This window comes from Trichogramma pretiosum, unplaced genomic scaffold (genome assembly GCF_000599845.2).
Source record: "Trichogramma pretiosum strain Unisexual culture from Peru unplaced genomic scaffold, Tpre_2.0 scaffold23, whole genome shotgun sequence".
Classification (NCBI taxonomy): domain Eukaryota; kingdom Metazoa; phylum Arthropoda; class Insecta; order Hymenoptera; family Trichogrammatidae; genus Trichogramma; species Trichogramma pretiosum.
Genome location: NW_019641629.1, coordinates 1,171,422 through 1,191,857, shown reverse-complemented (window position 1 = coordinate 1,191,857; position 20,436 = coordinate 1,171,422). Strand labels below are relative to the sequence as shown.

General features: G+C 42.2%; 1 protein-coding gene across 3 annotated transcripts in view; it reads left to right on the top strand.

Annotated features, from left to right (window-relative positions):
• The window catches only part of LOC106654800 (RNA-binding protein Musashi homolog 2), a 101,610-nt gene extending 82,058 nt beyond the window's left edge, over window positions 1–19,552 (top strand). For 2 of the 3 annotated variants that reach the window (XM_023459161.1, XM_023459160.1), the window contains 2 exons: window positions 13,615–13,903; window positions 14,288–19,552. In XM_023459161.1, the coding sequence (XP_023314929.1) occupies window positions 13,615–13,903; window positions 14,288–15,205 (1,207 nt within the window). In that variant the 3' untranslated portion in view covers window positions 15,206–19,552. Of the gene's footprint in view, window positions 1–3,181; window positions 3,687–13,614; window positions 13,904–14,287 lie in introns of all 3 variants that reach the window. The other variant, XM_023459162.1, reaches the window with a different exon arrangement.
• The last annotated feature ends 884 nt before the right edge of the window (window positions 19,553–20,436 follow it).

Genomic DNA, 20,436 nt, shown 5'->3' with positions numbered 1-20,436 from the left:
CGGAGGTCGAGAAACCATTTTTCAAAGACCTTTCGATAGTCCATATAACACAGGGTGACACATAGTCCTGGGGGCGGGTGAGCAAGGGATGCAGAGGGATGGAGGGGCGATGGTGCTACGCTGCATGCGAGTAGGTTTTCTTGCTCTCTCTCTCTCTTCCTGCGTGCGGCGCGCGTCCGTGTAGCGTGCGAGAGAGCAAAAAATATATAAGAGCGCTTCGACGGTTCCTGCAAGTTTCGATTTCAGCCCCGACGGTGTTACATGGTATACCCCCGTCTTCTTCCGGAAATATCAGTTTCTTTCTCCGCGCGCGAGAGAGAGAGAGAGAGAGAGAGAGAGAGAGAAATATTCGCATGGGTTGCTCCGAGTGACCGCGACTGATTGACGTATACGCGTACTCGCGCGTAATCGATAATCGACGCTCGTTTGCGGCCGAACGAAAAAATTTCCCTGCCCCAAATGGAAAAAAGGGAGACGAAGAAAAGGAGAAAACGAGCAGCGAGACGGAATTTTCAAACGTACGTGGATTCGAACTCGGACGCGTTTTATACTTCCATTCATAATTGAATCGCGGAATGACTTTCTGCGCAAAATTTTCTTCGAGCTACGTGTGACAGTTTTTGCTGGAAATGGAACTCGAGCAGGAGGGAGCACTTTGCGAAACTTTTTGAAAATTGAAATTAAAGAATGAAAAAAAAAAAGGTTAGACGGAGAGAGATTTTCGAGAGTCCACCGCCGCGACGAACGACCACCGCTGAATGCTTGGGGGACTGCTACATTTTTCCCAGCGATTAACTCAGCTGCGCGATTTGTGATGAAATGCTATTTTACATGTGGACCGAAACATAGAACGAGAAGACGGATACGCGTTTCATTTTTATAACGCGAACCAAGACCCAAATATCCTTGACTTGACAAAAGCGTGATAATACATATTTTTGACATCTAGTTATCGGGTGTGCGTAGTTTAAAACGTATTCAACATCGATTACTAAGCACAATTTAAGATTTTCATTATTAACACCAGCTGCCCTTGAGAAAAATTTAGATTTTTCTATTTGAATTTTAGTATAGTCATTGCAAATCTAACAAAAAGATTCTTTGATAGTGTTTACAACTTCTTACGGTATATATTTACCTATAGTTTGACAGTTTTGCGAATAAATAATGGAAACGTCATTCGACGAGCTTTTTGTTTTTCCCTTCTCTTTGTCACTCTTTCTCTTTACAACTCTGCATATTAATAGCCTTGTCAGATGTAAACTTTCTTGTGTCCCTTATCGCATACTTTTATGTAAGTTTGTCGCCGTCTCTTACGTTAAAAATCGAAAAAATGCTATACCGTTGATAATATTATGATCTACTACATCGCTATGTGGCACGATGCGTTCGTGTATACGTTCATTCACGTACTCAATTTAGCACGTAACGAACATATAGAAATTCATGTTGTGTGTGGAAAATAAATTCTAACATTAGGATTATATCCCTCTTTTCCTCGCTTTATCTCTCGCTCTCCTCGATCCGATCGATTTTTTCACCCATATGCACATCGCGTCTAAAACAAGAAGAAAAAAAACAAAGAAACGATGTACGTGCGAACAAATATCGAGTTTATAATACCGTGCTGGGGCTGAATCGACGGTTTTTCCAAAAATTTCCGCATTCGAGCGGCGTATAAGAGCGCGGAGTAATCGCTGCACGAGAGCGAGAGAGCGCAGCGCGTGTTTTACGATCGCGCGGTTATATCCTTACGGCCAAATGTTATTCCGCGCATTTTTTCGCGAACAACCTCGAGGAGAGAAAAAAGCGCAGCAGCGAGCAATTTACAGAAAGAGAGAGAGAGAGAAGCGGGCGAGCGCGCGAAGAGAGTAAAAGAACCGCTTCGCATCGTCGTCGTCGTCGTCGTCGTCGTCCGTGAGAGGTGAACAACAACGAACGAACGAACGAACAAAAAAAAAGTAGACTGCACTCGTCTGTCGTCGTCGTCGTCGTCGCGTATCGCGTTTTATACGCGGGGGGGGGGGNGGCGCGCCGAAGGAGGGAAACTTGGAGAAAATGAAGGCGAGATGCACCGGGCGCGCGACTCTCCCGCGCGAGACGCGAACACCGAGCGCAGCGCAGCGAAGAAAGGAATACATACACGCGCGTACCTACCTATACTATATATTTTACGAACAAAAAACGGAAGTGTCTGCGCCGCGCCATGGCTCTCCTCTCTCTCTCTCTCTGCCTCGTCTTTTTTGCTGTTTTTCGCAATCGCTTAAAAAAAAAAAGATAGAAAAGGCGATGAGAAAAGATACGAGAGTCTTTCTCCTTCTCGCTCTCACTCTTTATATCTCTTTCTCTCTCTCGCTCTCGACTGGCTACCTGTCGCAAAAAAGATCACTAACAATTAGGTGTGCAGAAAAACAAAGCCCCAGTAGTAGATTGTGACTATTCATACAACCTAGGCTTATTCATTTTTATTTTGTTTTGTCGTTTTTTATTTGTTACACACTCAACTATTATATTATCGGCTTTATTTTAATTTTCATAAACATAATATAGAGAGTAGGATATCTTTCATCTGTTTGTTCTTTTTTTTTTCAACGAAATCATACGGAGATCGTGAAATGTTGTAGCTCTTTATTGTTGCCCTGTTTTCACTCCCTTTTTTTATCTTACATAACGTAATTGGGTCCTCGTTTTTTAATAACTATCTGCCTATACATAGTGTTTAACCAGAGGTATAACATACATACAGATTTTATTATGTATGGATCTAGATGTGTATATCTGTAAAAGCGTGTAAAAGCGATTTCGATGTGTTGCTTATAATATTATACTTTTACTGTATTGAAACGGTACTTTTTTTATCGTAAATAAGTTCGATTTGTAAGTGGTATTCATTTTTGACAGAACGTATACCAATTGGCACTAACCCTTTTTTTGCATTTCTTTAACCATTTGTGCACGATGATGAATTTATTGTTCATTATTATACTTTAAGTTTAGTCGAAGTCGTCATCAAATAACAAATCATATTGAGATATTAAAAACTAAACAACATGTAGCCTCGCGACCTAGTAGGAGTTTGTCTCTGTATAAAATGTAAAAAAAAAAAACAAAACAAGTTCTCTCATATTTTGGTTAAAAATCTTTTGTTTTTGTCTTCTGTTACTTCCAAATGATTCCGTAGGACGACAAGGATGAGGAGCGAAAAATGCCGGAAGGTCTATTGTCGAGTAACGTCCTTTTTGTTAGAGAGGGAACAGAACTGCGGTCCCGGGGAGTAAAGAGAGAAGAGAAAACACAATCCGGCGACACACAAAATTTTATTCGCAAAAACGTCACTTCATAGATAACGCCGAGCACAGGGAGAGAGAGAGCAGCGACAGCATCAGCATGTATTTGTGTTATTATCGAGACTAGAGAGGCCAGAGACAGAGAGAGCCTGAAAACTCTCAGTTTATCCTCCTTTCTCTCTCTCACTCTCTCTCTCTCTCTCTTGGGCTCGTTCGAGCTCTCGTGCGTGCGTGCAAACATGTGTGTGTCTCTCTTTCTCTCTCGCTCGCTCACTATCGCACACAAGCCATCGTTTTATAACCAAGCCAATCTCTATGACGTCCGTCATTAAAGGTAGACACATCCCCCCGACAAGAAAACTCTCAGTCGGCGGAGCCAATCGTGTACTCGCATTGCAGGTAATGTCTATCTCTCTGTCTACAAACATTTGCTTAAAAAAAAAAGCAACCAGTATTATATAAAACAATGTGTTCATTTGTTTCTCGAATTCTTTTTTTTTTTTTTTTATTCTTTAAAGTATATCAAGTGTTGTGTTTCGTGTATTACATGTCGCCAGTATTCAAGTTTAGTCAAGCTCTAGTTTCCATAAACATATTTATAATACAAGGCAGTTTGTTGCATAATAAATATCGCTCTTACGCGAAACATACTATAATACCTGTAATGGTCAGTATACTTTAGAGGATAGATTTAGATAACGTAGGTGAAAGTTTAAAAATTTCTCAACATGGCCCGAAGGGCTGTTTTATTAATTGAGTTTAGTCATAGTCTCAATCTCTAACTCGTGCTTACAGTTTGAGTTAATTCTTACTAAACGGATATGATTTTTCTCCTTTGTTACTTGAAAATAACCCCTAGGTTATTAGAGACTTCTTCCTTTGAAAAGTTCAAAGTAGCCGACTGATAACAGGTGATTTTTAAATTTATTTTTTATTTTTTAAAGTAATAAAATTACTAAAACGTTTTTTCCGTAGAGCTGGAAACTTTTTAACGTTTTCAATTCATCAAATATTAACAAATATGAATTTTTGTCTATTGTTTTATTAAACATAGTAAATTTGGTAGTTTTTAAAATAATAGAAAGTTCTCAAATTTGATCAAAAATAAACAATACTTCGTAAATTAGAATCAGTCGAACAATAGAAATCATCCTAATTTTTCAGTAGCAATTAGTTACAAAAATGTTTGTAAAACATTACTTTAATTGATTTGATTGCTAGAGAAGTTAACTTGAAAAATTTCAATCATAATAAAAACTGCATTTTAAAGATAAATTGAGAAAATTAGCGATATTTTAATCCATACAATACTTGTAGTTAAGGAGATGGCGAAGTCAGTCTAAAAATCGAATCAATCTCTCTTCTGAAACTTCTACTGAACATTTCTCGAAAGGCCCTAAATTATATCAAAATAAAGAGAGCTTTTTAGAAAAATGTTCAGGAAAAGTTTCTGAAAATGGTATAGAAAATTTGATTTTGGGCCGACTTCACCATACCCTTAAGCGTAAACGCGAGCTCGAAAGATTCTTTAATAAAACAACTTTTTAAACCAATGAAAAGTTTTACATTCTGAAAAGAAGTTTCCAAGTTTATCCTATTACAAGTTTTGTTTTAATCGTTTTAAGGATTTTTAGGTTAATCTCGAATTCCGTTAAAGCCAGCTTAACGCTCTTTAGTTAAATCTCGAACCGCAATTCTAATATTTTCTCCATTCAGCGAGTTTCCTTGAAACTCGAATGAGTCTGGCTTCTCTCTTACGCACATTTTGGTACTTGGGGCCATAAATCCCCGTGAGTTTTCCTAATACGGCGGACTCGTCGAACTTTAACGGCAATTATGATTCTTATCGCGTCCTCTCCATACCTGAGAATTCTGTTATCAAACAATGAGACTCTGGGCCGTCTTTTGTGCGAATTTGTGCAGACGCGGCGCGCGCGCGCGCGGGGTCGTCGGGGTGGCTCTCTCGTGCACACTCTGTATTACATCGATTTCAGTAGCTTCGTGATAATAATAGCGAAGTAGTAGCGGAGTTATCGATTGCGAGCCCCCGAGAGATATTTAATCTAAAATTACATCTTTCGATGTTGATGGGGCAACTCGTACCTTCGTTACTCGTACTATTTTCCGATGAACGTGTAAAAATTTTCTCACACTCGATAGGCAAATTCGTTAGACCGTTAGTAAGTTTTATTTTCCATTTCTATCCTCGTTTACGACTAAAATCGATATTGCGCTGTATATATAGCTGCGGCGTCTTTTCGTCGCGTTAAAGTAGGGGTCGCTCTTATCATCCGATCGTAACGAAGCTCATCGTGGATAAGGCTCTGCAGGTTTCTGTATTACCAATGGATGATAACTCATTGATCGTTACTTTTCTTCTAGTTTATTTTTATGCAGCTATTCTAATGGTAGCATAGCGATAATTAAAATGTTGTTTAAACTTTGGTATTTAGTATTTTGCTATTTACGTAGTACATGAAAAAAAAAAACTCGATCAACTATATCTACAGAATAATGAAAATTTATTTATAAAATATGGATTTTAGGTTTTCAACATCAAAGTAATTATACAGTCAGTTAGTTCAATGATTTATTTGAAAAAATCAGTTTATATAGTACAGACATGAAAAATTACGGTGGTGAAAGTACAGTAATAAAATAAGACTCGTGAGTGGACATGCATGCGACACATCGATATTGTATATAAACTAACTCTATGAAAAAAAATTAGAATTTAAAAAATGGCAGTGCGTTGTCGTGAAATCCCGCTAAATACGGCCATCGATAAAACTTATCTCGATGTTGTCTAATACAACGTTTAAAGCACCACACAAATTACCTATTACACGGCAATAAATAAAGATCACATAATCGTATTTCTTTACGTAAGTCACTAACAACAAAATTAATAACGTTTAAACTACGGTGTTGTTGAAACTGTGATATATCGACTTTGCTAAGTAATTAAATAATAACTCTCATACATTCACGAAAGTCTCGACACGACCAAAAAGTTGAAATCTCTCGGAGCTTTTAATTATTACCCAACTTTCTTTTCTTCCTGTTCTCTCCTGTCATTGGGATAGCAGCCGTAGCAGCAGCAAACGTCAGTGGCAGAGAGAACTTTCGGGGGGTTTTTCGCTCACTTCCACTGTTTCTCTTTTTTTTTTTAAATCTTTCTTTGCAACGCATTCTCCTCGTTTTGTCACTCTTTTATATTATATATATTGTACGGCGCGGCACACGAAAGGCAGGCGCAGGCAGCACGTCACTTGCACACCCAGCGAGAGAGAGAGAGAGACGACTGGGAAACATTTTATACAAGTTTACATAACAAAAGCTCGCTGCTGCGTCCTGCGCGCAAAACCCGAACGAAACGAGAAGAATAAAAGGAATAACTGTATCCGCGTCTTTTTAGCTGTGTGTGTGTGTGTGTGTGTGTGTGTGTGTGCTGCTATACGTGAAGTGACGTGATGTGAATTAAGTGTCATTGCCACTGCCAAGCAGCAGCAGCAGCCGCAGTAGCATCAGGAGTATTCGAGAGAGGGTAGTGGTAGTATTCTCGGCGATATATATATATATATGCATAAATGAACATTCGTTCGTCTAAAAGGGAAAGCCTCGCTGCTGCTGCTGCTGCTGCGCTTGTGTTATACGTTATGTATTATAAGCGCCAGGCGGCGCAGTGTCGGCGGCGGCGGCCCATGCCACAGTGTCGACATCTGACCGCTATGACCTGAATGACGGTCGGTGCGTTGCCGGTGCTTACGACCCCTCGGAAGACTTCTACTGTATATACAGCTGCGTACATACATACCGAAGGCAGAGCAGCAGCAGCAGCGGCGGTGGTGGCAGCGGCGCGCCCCCCGACGCTCTTGCAAACAACATCTTTCTCTCTCTCTCTCTCTCGTACGTACGTACATAGCTACGTGCAGAGAACTCCCTTGCAATGTTTCGCTGCCTGCGAAATTGCGTTCGCGCGATATCCTCCCCCGCCGCCCCATAACGAATGCCTTCCCTTGAACGGGGCCGTCGGGAGCCCGAATTGATAAATCGACGATTTTTCGAACGTTAAAAGCCCCCGATCTGCTGCTGCTGCTACTTTACTACTAATACTGGCTACTACTACTACTGCTGCACATACGGCTTTTCGCCACGGCGGTCACGAGATGTATCACGCGAAAACGTAATTTGGCACGACGGAGTCTCCTCGATTTTTCGTGTCCCTTTCTATCTCTCTCTGGTCGAGAATAATATATAGAGCCGTCTATAGAGTAGACCATCCCACGCTCTAGCACACGGCCGCCTTTATGATCGCGTTGTCCTACTTGGCAATCGACGTAGACGCCCGCCCGAGAGAGAGAAAATGAGAAGAAGAAAAAAGGAAAAAGAGAAAAAGAAATAAAGGTTGATTCTCGCTCATCTGACAATCCTCGTGCTGATTTCACATTTCTTTGGCTGCCCGCTACTACTACTGCCGTGCACAGCGCACACCCACGCACCGATGAATCTTTAATTATTTGGCCAGGCTAGATGCGACGAGATTCGCGCGGATTATGTGGTACGCGTGAAATCCATCGTTGTGTGTCTGTGTATGTGCGCTGCACGACGATGTATAAAGCTTTAATTGGATCGAAGAAACGCGAGAGACCCCAATTCCGATGGTGACAAGCAGCCCAGCAATGTTGCCGCGCCTGACTCGCTTTTGCTCGCCTCGCGATAGAAACCAGACGTTTATCGATTATATCAGGCAACTAGTACTGCTGCTGCTGCTGCTGCTGCTGCTGCCTGACGCGCGCCAAGTTATATAGTAGTAACATAAACTCTCTCTCTCTCGGCTCTCTGCGGCATCCCAGACAAATTCGGACGAGTAATATCGATCTTCTCGCGGCGAGAGAGAGAGAGAAAAAAGAGAAGCGACAAGCATAAGAGCTTTTATATGTAGCAGTTATATCGATGACGGATGCATTTATGAATTATATATACGTGAGCTTTCTCTCTGTGTGTGTTATAAATGTATGTGTGTGTGTCTATGCGCGCGCGTTTATATCGTTTGCATGCGACTGCGGCGGCGACGGCCCTTGTTTGATCATGGATCGCCGCTTTCATTATTGCAGCACAACCCCTCCGGTTTCGCAACCGAGAGAACGAGACAACGAGCGAGCGAGCCAGCGTAGAGATGATTTCGTTTGCGAGCGCCCAAAAGTACGTGTCGGGCTCTTTAATTATCGAAAACTCGATTGCACGAAAGAAAATAAAAACCCCCGGGCCCGTTGAAAATTACTCATTACTGATTTTTAGCCTGGCTGCTGCCGCTGCTGCTTGTTTCTCTTCGCGTAAAAAGAAAAAAAAAGGCCAAAAGCTCCGCAGGCTATGTTTCTTTTTTGTTCTCTATCGTCTCTCGGTTCTGATTCAGGGCCGCGAGCTTCAACATATAATAATAATGATAATGATAATACCCACACAACCAAATGGATTTCGCATTGGTTGGCCGCTTTTCGCTTCGCAGGAGCGCTACTACGACTACTACTACTACTGCTACCACTACTACTCTTGCATATAATCAAGCCTACGCCCACATTTTTCTTTTTTTTGCTCTCTCTCTCTCTCTCTCTCAGCCTGCCTCTTTCTTACGCCCGCGCCCGCGAGACCCCGTGCGTACGATATAACGTGCAGCAAAAAATTCACAAAGAAGGAAGAGAAGAGAAAGAAAGAGAATTATCGCGTTAGCCTCGCTCGGGCAGCGGGCCACAATGATTTGGAAATCAAATTTATTCGCGACGATGCACGAAATATATACAATAAAACAAATGGCACGCGCATACCTAATAACGCAGGTAATGCGCGTAGTACAGTCCTGGCAGAGGAAGCATCTCGAGAGCTTTTTGCGTCAAAGTTCAAAGTGGGCCAAGAGTCGATTGTGTGCATGCATGCGACTAGTTCTCATGGATCCGTTCTCATTCTCTCTCTCTATATCTAAAACTCACTCGTCCTCCCTCTGCTCGCTTCATCTCTCTTTCTCTCTCTCTCTCTTCTACTAGAGACATTATACGCGCGCACAGGAAGAATAAGGCGTATTATCCTTCGGCGATGTGTACATCCCCCTTTTTGCCTGCGCTCGTCGTCGTGTACGCGTTCGGGGAAGGAAAGCTTTTGCTTCATTACACGATCAGCCGCACTCTCTCTCTCTCTCTCTCTCTCTCTCACATGTCTATATAACATGTAGGAATGTGTCTGTGTGTGTATGCCTATGTGTGCGTGTGCGCGTGCACGCGTATAGGGGGTGACCGCCAGAAAGAGAGAAAAAGCTTCAAAGCTGCTACTGCCGCGCCTTTATCGACCCCCCTCCCCTCTCGCTCTTGCCATTATACACAGTATATGTACATACATACACACACACACACACACACGGACGCGAAATTTTCAACGCGCTCCGCTGAATCTCCTTCCCTCTCGCTGAAATATGCCAACTGTAATGGGATTATTCGCGTAACGATAGGCGCGCGCAAGCTTGTTAAAAGCTCGGGGGCGAAGTTGAGCACGCGCGCGACAACGACAACAACAAAAAGAAGAAGAAGAAGATAAAAATAAAAATAAATTCGAAGAAGAAGAATGAATGCCACGCACACAGAGACACAGGTTAAATACCTGCACAAGCGGAAAATTCTCTGCGCCGAGAGTTGACGCGCGCGCGCACACATTTTACTTTTCATTGGCTTCGCATGGGCTATAATTTAATGTATACTCAACCACCGCGATATTGCACAGTTACCTCCATCTTTCTCTTCTACTATATATGTATATACTACTACCACTACTGCTACTACGGTTGTGTGCAAACGTGTATGTATATGTGAGAGAGTAAAGCGCTTCCTCTCTTTCTCTCTCTCTCTCTTGCTCTTTCAACCACCCCCTTGGTCGCGAGCGAGAAAGAGCCGTATATATATATGTATACAGCAGCAGAGCGCGCGCCTCTCCGTCTGGTTGTGTGTGTGTGTGTGCTGGGTGCTCTGCTGTGTGCTCTATGTGTGTGTGTGCTGGTGGAACGATCATATTCCACGAAAATCGACCGTGTGCTGGTGTGTGCCACGAGCTAAAGAGAGACAGAGACAGAAAGCCCCCATTCTCTATCTCGCTCTCTCTCTCTCTCTCCCATTCGCGTCAGGGCTTGCCTTTCTCTGTCTCTCTCGCTCTCTCTCGTTCGCTTTTCCCATTGGGATTTGTGCGAATATTCGTCTGCGTGTGTGTGGGTGTCTGCGGGTATGCGTGTAAGTGTGTGTACGTGTGTGGTAATGTCGATGCACTCACCCGCTTCTCCCCTTACGTATATACATCTTTCACGCTATTTCTCTCGCTCTACACTCGTGTTGTATTAACGTGCGATCGTAAAAGCAACAAAAAAATAAATGTAGAAAAAACTATACAAATTTGGCTGGCTACTTTTTTTGGACACACAAGATTTATCAACACACTTTTTTTTGTTGGACGTTATCCTCGACGACGACGACGACGACGACGATCGGTGCAGGTGACGACGACTCACGAAGATCAGCAGCAGCCTTAGTAGTCCCGCGTTGAATAATACACGAGACAAGGACAATGTCCCGACACACCAGTAACACGGAAATATCGTACTGCTGTGACAGGACAATATCCCTGTAGTCGTGTCGAGTGCTTGCAGATGACGATGAGACGATGATCCTCTCCTTTATACTCCGGTGTCGAGAGAGAGAGATACAAAAGCACACAATACAGCAGCAAGAGCAAAAAGTTGCTCGTTGCTCGTTCTGAGCAGCAGCAGCAGCAGCACAGCGAGCTTTTCCGGACGTGTGCGAGGTAGAGAGGTACACTTGCGATGTACTACGGATTTTTTTTGTTTGCGAATAATATCACGAGACGAGAAACAACGAAAGAAAGAGGCTGTGCTGTGCCGTGCTCGGGCAGCAGCAAAAGCCGGCAGTGCTGCAGCCAGCCTCTATTATATCGAGCGAGCAGTAGCAGCAGCAGCAACACACCCCGAAAGCCCTGAGAGTGAGTCGCGCGCGCGGGCGCGGGGCACAAGAGCAGCAGCAGCAGCATACAACAGACAGAGAGGCGCGCGCGAGAGAGAGAAAGACACGACAGAGAGATCCGGATTTGCGGAAGGTAAAGACGACGACGACGACGAGCCGTGGGGTAGTATATACGGAGAAGACACAAGCTTCCAGCTCGAGCTTCCCGACAGCACTGCTGCGCCTCACTTGTACCTCTCGTTTTTACCCGGGGGTAGTGGGTATACAGGCAACACAGCAGCAGCAGCGGCAGCAGCAGCAGCAGCCCGGCGCACAGAGAGAGACAGAGACAGAGAGAGAAAGGGAGATAGAGAGAGAGTCACCCGCGCAGTCGTGTTAGGGGTTGTACCGCTGCTGCGCTCTGCGGCTCGTTTCAGCCAGTGGCTGCTGCTGCTAGTGGTGGTAGTGGTAGTGGCAGCAGCAGCATAGAGAGAGAGAGAGAGAAGGACAGGCAAAGCAACCCCCAAGCCGCCGTCGTCGTGCGATAGAGCGAGACAGCGCCAAGGTATATTGATCCAATGTGTTGCTCTCGCTCGCTCTCTCTCTTTTTTGAAGCAACGCTCGCTCGCACACGCACACATACCACGTACTGTACATACACCAATACCAATGTATATCTGTATGTACGTGTGTGTACAAGTAATGTACTCTGTGCGCTTTTCTGCTACTACTCCACTTCCTGTCTTGGAGCGACGAGCCCGATGAAGCTTCCTCGCCTCGACTCCGCTGCTGCTGCTACGCGCGGCCCGTGTGCTTCGATGTACTACTCTATGGATATATTCCCTGTCACCCTCTCTCTCTCTCTCTCTCTTTGGTTATTCTTTCTTTTCTATTAGCCTAGCGAGCGAATATACATAAGGAGCTTTCTCTCAACGACGATATCCTCGCGCGTCGGAGAGGAGCTGAGAGGCGCGCGCGTCTATGTAATAATAATAATACAGCGCGAGCGGAGAGAATGCCAAGGATTATCCCCGTGTCGGTGTCCGACTAATGGCCATTCGTGTGTCGTTTATTGCGATTATTGTCGTCGGAGCGTCTCTGCGGTCTCTCGATGTACGGCGGTAGATAGTGTAGTAAATAACGACACGGTATAAAGCGATACCAGACGGATAAATTTGGCGAGAGGCGAATGATTATGACATTTTGTGTGTGTGTGGTCGGTCGGTTGTTGTCCTCTTACCTTGAGGGTCGGAGGGTCGCGAAGATCGATGAATTTCGGCTCCGACGGTATCTCCCAGCGTGGCAGGTCCTTGTTGTTGAATCTGTCGGGAGAGAGATAGAAAAAAAAAAGATTAAAGACCGAAAGACACACAGCTTCGTTTCATTATCATAAAGCTCGCTCGCGCGCGCGCGGCTTTATACCATATACTAAACTTCTTTATGCCCCGCGCAGAGGAGCGTATACAATATGCATTATATCGATTTTAGTTTAGGCGAACTTTTTAAGCCTCGCATGCTTGACATTCGCGACACATACTACACGTGCCGCTCGCAGTAAACGAGAATAAGAGAGCGAGAGAGAGAGAGAGAGAAAACGGCTAGAGTGGCATAATGGAATTTTTTTAAGATAAGTCGACGTCCCGCTCGCATATTATATACACACACACACACACACACACACGCGCGTTATACATAATACCGCTGTATACCGTTATACTACTGCGCGGGGGCGGCCAGCACCGCCGCCTGGGCACGTGAGCGTAGTTAGGCTCATATTTATTCAGCGAGGCAGCAAAACTTTCGGGTACTACTACTAAGGGCTTGTGTCTCTCTCTCCCTCACTCTCTCTCTCTCTCTCTTCTCTGTGTGTGCCCCGTTGAGAAAGGGGGCTGCGCGAATAATTATCTATCAAACCGAACTATATATACGTACACACGGACGAGAGATAGAGAGCTCGACCTTAAAAAGCAGGTCTCGCTCGCTTGAATGAATGTATACCATGCCCCAACTAGGAAATAAAATCTCCATGAAAATTTGGTACATATTTTTTGTTTTCGTTTACTTACCGAACGTCGATGGTGGTCACGAACATGTTGCGATAGACGGCCACCGGGACGAAGCAGAAGCCGAGCGCGGTCGCGAACAGCAGCGGTATCGTCTGTGGACGAGAATATGAAAAGATCAAAATTAGATTTACAAACCTTGCAGCACAGTGACAAAGAGCGTATTTCATAACATCGTTTTTTTTTTTGATGAAAAATATAATTTTTATATCGTGTATCGATTGTCAACGTTTATATTTCATTTTGCATTTTCTGTTTTCTCTCTGCCGACAGTGCGGGCATGGAGGCCGCAGCAGCAGCGGCAGCGGCCGCGGCGGCGGCGGCGGCGGCAGCCGCCAACGGCACGACCATCGAGCACGAGTTCCACAACAATCTGGTGCCGGTGAACGGCAGCCACTCGTCGAGCTCGGGCCGCAGCACGCCCAACAGCGGCGACCCGGCGCCCGGCAAGCTCTTCGTCGGCGGTCTCTCGTGGCAGACGAGCAGCGAGAAGCTGCGCGAGTACTTCGGCATGTTCGGCACGGTCACCGACGTGCTAATCATGAAAGATCCGGTTACACAGGTGAGAGAGATGCTTCTTTCTTTCTTTCTTTCTCTTTTTTTTTTTTTTTACTTTTCTACTACTACTACTACGAATGAGACTCGGGGAAAATCGTTACTTTTGTGCGCGGACCGAGGACGAAACGCTAGAGAAAGAGACTTAATTATCTCTCTACGGCTGCTGATGGTGCTGGTGTTGCTGACCCCTCGATTTTTCCCTTTAGTCGCCTCGAGCTTAATGACGATCATCGACACTATACGTATATTAGACAGACACAGACACACACACACACATGGGGCGGCGTCGTATATAACTACTTGGAAAGCTCCACTCGGCAATTTAATCATTACCCACAGGCCTCGAGTAGTCGTTAATGAAGGTAATTTTCTGTTTTCTATATTACAGAGGAGCAGAGGCTTCGGCTTCATCACATTCGCCGAGCCCGGCAGCGTCGACAAAGTTCTCAAGTGTCCAATCCACACGCTGGACGGCAAAAAGATCGACCCGAAGCACGCGACACCCAAGAACCGCGCGAAGCAGGCCAACCGCACGAAAAAGATCTTCGTCGGCGGCGTCAGTCAGGACACGAGCAGCGAGGAGGTCAAGGCCTACTTCAATCAGTTCGGTAAGGTCGAGGAGACGGTCATGCTGATGGACCAGCAGACCAAGCGCCATCGGGGCTTCGGCTTCGTCACGTTCGAGAACGAGGACGTGGTGGATCGCGTCTGCGAGATACACTTTCACACCATCAAGAACAAGAAGGTCGAGTGCAAGAAGGCCCAGCCGAAGGAGGCCGTGCAGCCGGGCGCCCTGGCGCTGGGCAAGCGGGTCGTGGCGCTGGGCGCGCTCGGGGCCGTGAGGCTGGCGCCGCAGACCACGATGCCGTCGATGGGCGCGGGCGTGGCGTCGCAGCTCGTCGCGCAGGCCCAGGCCCAGGCGCAGGTGCAGGCCGCAGCAGCCGCCGCCGCGGCGGCCCAGGTACAGAACGCGGTCGCGGGCTACGGCAAGCTGTTCGCCGCCGGCGGCTATCCGGGCGCCGCGTCGGCCCTCTCGGCCTACCGTTACGCGCCCTATCCGATACCCGCGTCGGCGTCGGCTGCGGCGGCGGCGTTGGCCGCGGCCGCGGCGGCCACCCCGGGCGCGCAGATGCCGCAGAATCCCGCGGCGGCCCCGCAGCCGGGCCAGCCCCAGGCGAGCTCGCCCGCCGCCGCAGGCGTGGCCCCGCCCAATCCCTACCAGGGCTACTCGCTCACCAACGTCGACATGTCGAGCTTCCAGGGCGTCGACTGGAGCTCGATGTACGGCATGGGAATGTACGTCTAAGGCGGGCAGCAGCAGCAGCAGCAGCAGCAGCAGCTATCAGCGACCGAAGAGACCTTCAGGCATATCTACTCACTCGCGCAGGTCGATCCGATCGATCGGTCGATCCGTATTATAAAGTGTATTGTCTAGAGGGAAGGACCAAAAGGTGATGAATCCACTACAATCGCATCTTCGTCGAATGAGCCTTCTTCTATTCACTATACTGACGTTTATTTTTACCCGATGAAAAAACAAAAAAAATATTTCCCCAAACTGCGTTATAGTTTGTAGCTCGAGGAAAAAGAGTTGGCCTCCGTGCGACTCTTAGGAATCCAACGTAAGCGCGCGTATATCCGCTCTAAATAATAACCTTTTATCATTATCAATCTATGAAAGATTTTTAGTCTTAATCACACGCACGCGTTATCATGATTTCTCGCTGGCGGCGTAACTATATTGTATCCATGTTAAAAACGACGAGAGATAACGGCGATATGTACATATTTTAATTCGTCGACAAAAAACATGTCGTGAATCCTTGTCGACGAAATGAAGCTATTTTTTAAGCCCACGAATTCAGAGGCATCTTTTTTTTTTTACAAAAAAAAAAATCACGAAGATTTAAAAAAAATTCACTAAAAATATGTATAGCAAATATTGAAAAAAAAAAAAAAACAAAATACCAAAAAATACTGTTTCTCTTGTCGTTTCAAAAGAGAGATGAAACTCACTTTTCTGCTCAAGACTGTTCTCAATCATCAACCGTGTACTTAGATTATCCGACGCTGCCGGACGAAGCTTGCAAAAAAAAAAAAACGCCATCGTTGAGAAAGAAACTCGCAAGTAAAACATACTTGACGGCCAAAGTGGTTATCCACTGGTTGAAGACGTTCATTTTCAATTCATTTTAATATCTTTTGCTCGCGAGTTTCTTTGTCATCGTCAATTTACTTATCACCGCGCATCGAGTATAGGCAGGATAAAACGATAACAAAGAAAAATTAAAAGAAACCACCGTAAAAAAGACTGGGTTTTCGATTATTGTGTAGCATTAGCGAAGGGAATCTTGATCTACCCCGCGAGAAGAGCGAACACAATCCTTTTTTTTTCAGTATTTCGTTCGTTCTTCTCGTCCCGGGTCGTTGACACAGGCACACTCACCGCTGGAGTTAATGATTACACGAAAAACGAAAGTTGGAAAAGGCAACGCGTTAGGGTTCCTATTATTATAATTATAATTGAATTATGATTATTGAATTACGTATAATTCGTATTGTTATGTAAGGCACTTTTTACTATCTAAGTACATGAAAGGATTCTCCGCGAAGTTTTCTTTAGTAAAAAAAAAAAGCAAAAATACTCTTTATTATTACGATATTAGTTATAAATAATATAATTTACGGCTACTTATTCTCTAATTAAGTACACATTCGGTCATGCGAAACCGATTCGATGATAATAATTTAACGATCGCTATGTAAGTATTATTAGTGATACAGTTTTTCGCGATATTAAAGTTAACACTCGGCATACATACTCACGGATCGTCGCATTGTTTTGGCGCGTCTCTTGTAATCTTTCTTTTTAACAAAATATTTTTGTTAACTCTTTTCCCCCCTTCATGTTATGCTCTTCCGCTTCTCCCCGCTGCCCACCATGTGCGCGCGCACGACGTCAGAAAGAGAGAGAGGTACGAAAACGAATTTTCATGGCAAAAGTACTATTTTCGATTAAAATGAGATTCGTGATTTTACAATAAAAAAAAAGCAACTTTTTTCTATGTACGTGTACACATACGCGAAGTTACTTAAAGCATAAATATCCCGTTTTGAAACATTATTCGGAATCATATCCCACGGGCTACACTTGTTGTTGACCTTAATGTGACGGTCGCAACAACTAAGGTTGTATAAATCTGCAGTCTCGTTTAGGAAGTATCGTTACGATGATAGATATTCAACAAAATAATGTAATAATTAATCGATATTAAACGCGTTAGTGAAACTCATACTCAGAGTAGATACGTAAGATTAGTCGTTACATAGTGATGTTAAAATTAAAAAAACGAGATTCTCCAAAGTAGTCTGTGCAAAAATTTTTCGAACGAGGCTTTTTTTGCATATAAATTAACATATAAGCCGATGATTGTCTCATGCAAGGATGTCTGCGCGTACGTATCATTGACTTACGCACTGATATTCGTGTATACGTAATCGTGTCACACTTCAGAAAGTCCTAAACCACTTTTCCTCTTTAGCCGTTTGATGCTATAATTGGGATACATTTTTTAAGTATTAACAACATTGTAAAACACTCTATTGTTTGTTGAATCTTTTATTCACAAGAGTTTTTTTGTAACACTAGTAATTTTTTGAGAACAACCCTTTTTTGATCAAGTGAGAATTGTATAAGTAACTTTTGAGAGCTATTTTTTTTACACATTTTGAAAATTACTCACTAATATAATGATTGTTTTTTCAATAATTAATATTTATATATAATGTATAATTTTCTTTGTTTGTCTATGTTTCATAGCATTGTGTAGTTTGGAAAATCTAACCATTATAGTATTAGTAGGATCTTCGGATCTTAGTTGCGAGATATGAAGCATGCGTCGGTTTATAAAAAATAAAAATTAAATCGTCATTCTGATCATCATAACATCAATCATTACTTATATCTCATAGTCACTTTTTCAATTTTTTCGAGATCTTTTCACGAGCGCCTATTTCTAATCATAGCAAAAATTATTGTGAAGCGGCCAATCGTAAAGTCATTTTGCGCGGTTTTTCTCAAACGAGCAATTTTAGAAATCGAAAGTTGTTTTAACATTTTAGCTGGAAAATTTACAAATTTACGACAATGGAGCACTTTGACGGGCGTTTTAATCTTTACTTTATTGTACGATACTATTGATACAAATGCCATTTGTATACATTTTGTTATAGCTAATTTATTTACTTATTATAAACAGATACTTTTGCCATTAATCGCCGTAGTAGTAGTGTCATAATGTATAGAACAACTTAACTTTTTATTACTATAATTGTCGATAGCCGGGCATCATATCTTTATTCTCATGCCGCATTTATTCATTTAGCTATTCATTTTATCTTGGTTGAATTTTTTCATAATTCATCAAACCTCATCATGTAATAACATCGTCATGATCACTCTCATATATAAGTATTAATATTTTACTTACATCATCACATTATCATAATAATTATTAGCGTAAATAGTAGAAAAGCGGTAGTTGTATTGATTAATTATTATCAATGACAAACATGCAAACTGCAAAAAAAGAAACAATAAAGAAAACAAACTTTCTTGGGAGGGACGGGGATGCGAGTAAGAGAATATATTAGTTACAAGATGAGTAATAAATAAAAGTAATAAAGTGAAAAAATAAAAGTAATAATCGTCGAAAATTGTATGCACACACGTGTACGGTGTCGCATTTAACTAAGGAGTCAATGTCAGCATTCAATGATGTTGGTGTATGCGCGCGACCGAGACAATTGTTAAAAAAGAAAAAAAAGCAAGAAAAAAAGTAAGAAAAAACATCTATCATGCGGGGTTGCTGCTGCGTACCTACGCGAGTACTGCTTAAAATTTATATTAATAATGATTATAAAATTAATGGGATGTTTGTTTCCTTTCTTTCGACCGAAAAAAGAACTTAAATTTTCATGCAAGCCTGATGATAATGACGACTCGAGCATGGTTTTTTTGTGTAGTGCGAGAGTCGTCATTCATTATTATTATTATTATAAATACGTATATGTTAATTTACATATACTTATGTATACATTATATATATTTACATTATATATAACAAAGTGCATGCATTTTTCTGTATATTTTCGATTCTTCCGTAATATCTATAGCTTCCGAAAGCAATAATCAATAGTAGTAACAAACAACTAGTAGTAAAAAAAAACAAACATTAGTGGAAAAAATGATGGATAGATATTTGTAACTATTAAGCAAACTTGTGGCAGTTTTTGAGGCAAATGACAATTTGTGTACGGATGTGGCTGATATCTAGAAGAAAAGTCATATTATTAAAAACATAATAATACATAATAACTTTTTTTGTAGAAAATCACTTTTGTCGAATGTCGAACTTTTGCGCGCATGTATGTAGCCTCCTTAATTATTATCAATTATTGTAAGTATGGATGGATATGTATTTCTGAAAAAAAACTCACTCACTTACAAAGCAAGTCAAAGTCTCAAGTCAAAGCAATCACTCACTAACACCGATACGATTTAAATGATAATATATAAAAAGAAAACGTAATTTAGTTTAGACGACATGCCTAGAGAAATTGCCAATAAAGTAGTTTAAAAACTTGTAGCTAACATGTTTGTGTATTTTCCTCGTATCTGTCACTTATTATTACCTCTCATATTTTTTTCATTATCATTATTATTGAATAATATATGCTTCCTTCCTCAAATTTTCCAATCAAAAAATTTTTAAACATTTATTCCTGATTTGATAATCTGTCCAAATGTACATGCCAAAGTAATATTTATTATCGTGTTGGTCTGTGTGTTTGTACATTATTTACATATTATATAACTTTTTTCTATATAACTTATCATTTCTCTACACTTTTTTTAAATTAATTTTTACTTTATTTTTGAATCATTTTTATTTATGAGCAGAAAGTAGCATTGCAGAGTTCAACAACAGCAGCTTTTATTTATTATAAAAATAAAAAATTTTATTCGTAAAACCAGTGTTTTACGAAAACAGGTAAGAATCACTAAAAAAAAAGTATCATCAGTAGAAATTTTTTGGCTAATCATAGAAATTGTTGGAATTGATATAGTTAATACGTCTAGATATTTAGTTAATCTTAATTGCATACATTATGTAAATCGCGCTTGTTTTTTATATTACTCAAAGGACACGAGATGTATCTATAGTTTCATGTTTTTTCTACATTATTACTTTATAATATTGAAGTGGTTTTAGACAAATTGCAAGTGTGACTTACTACTGACACTCAAGATTTTTTGCATTAATTGTAACAATGTCAAAACGTGTGATAAATAAACCTTATTGTAAGTATAAAAACAACTACCAAACTTCGTGGTCAAGATGATCTCTATATCTGCCTACTTCAAATCGTGAAAAATGATGTAATGTGCGAAGAAGATTATTGTAAAATCGCTGGGAGAGTTACTGCCATTATTTTTGTCTCTCATGTATATATCTACATTTTTCTCATTTATAA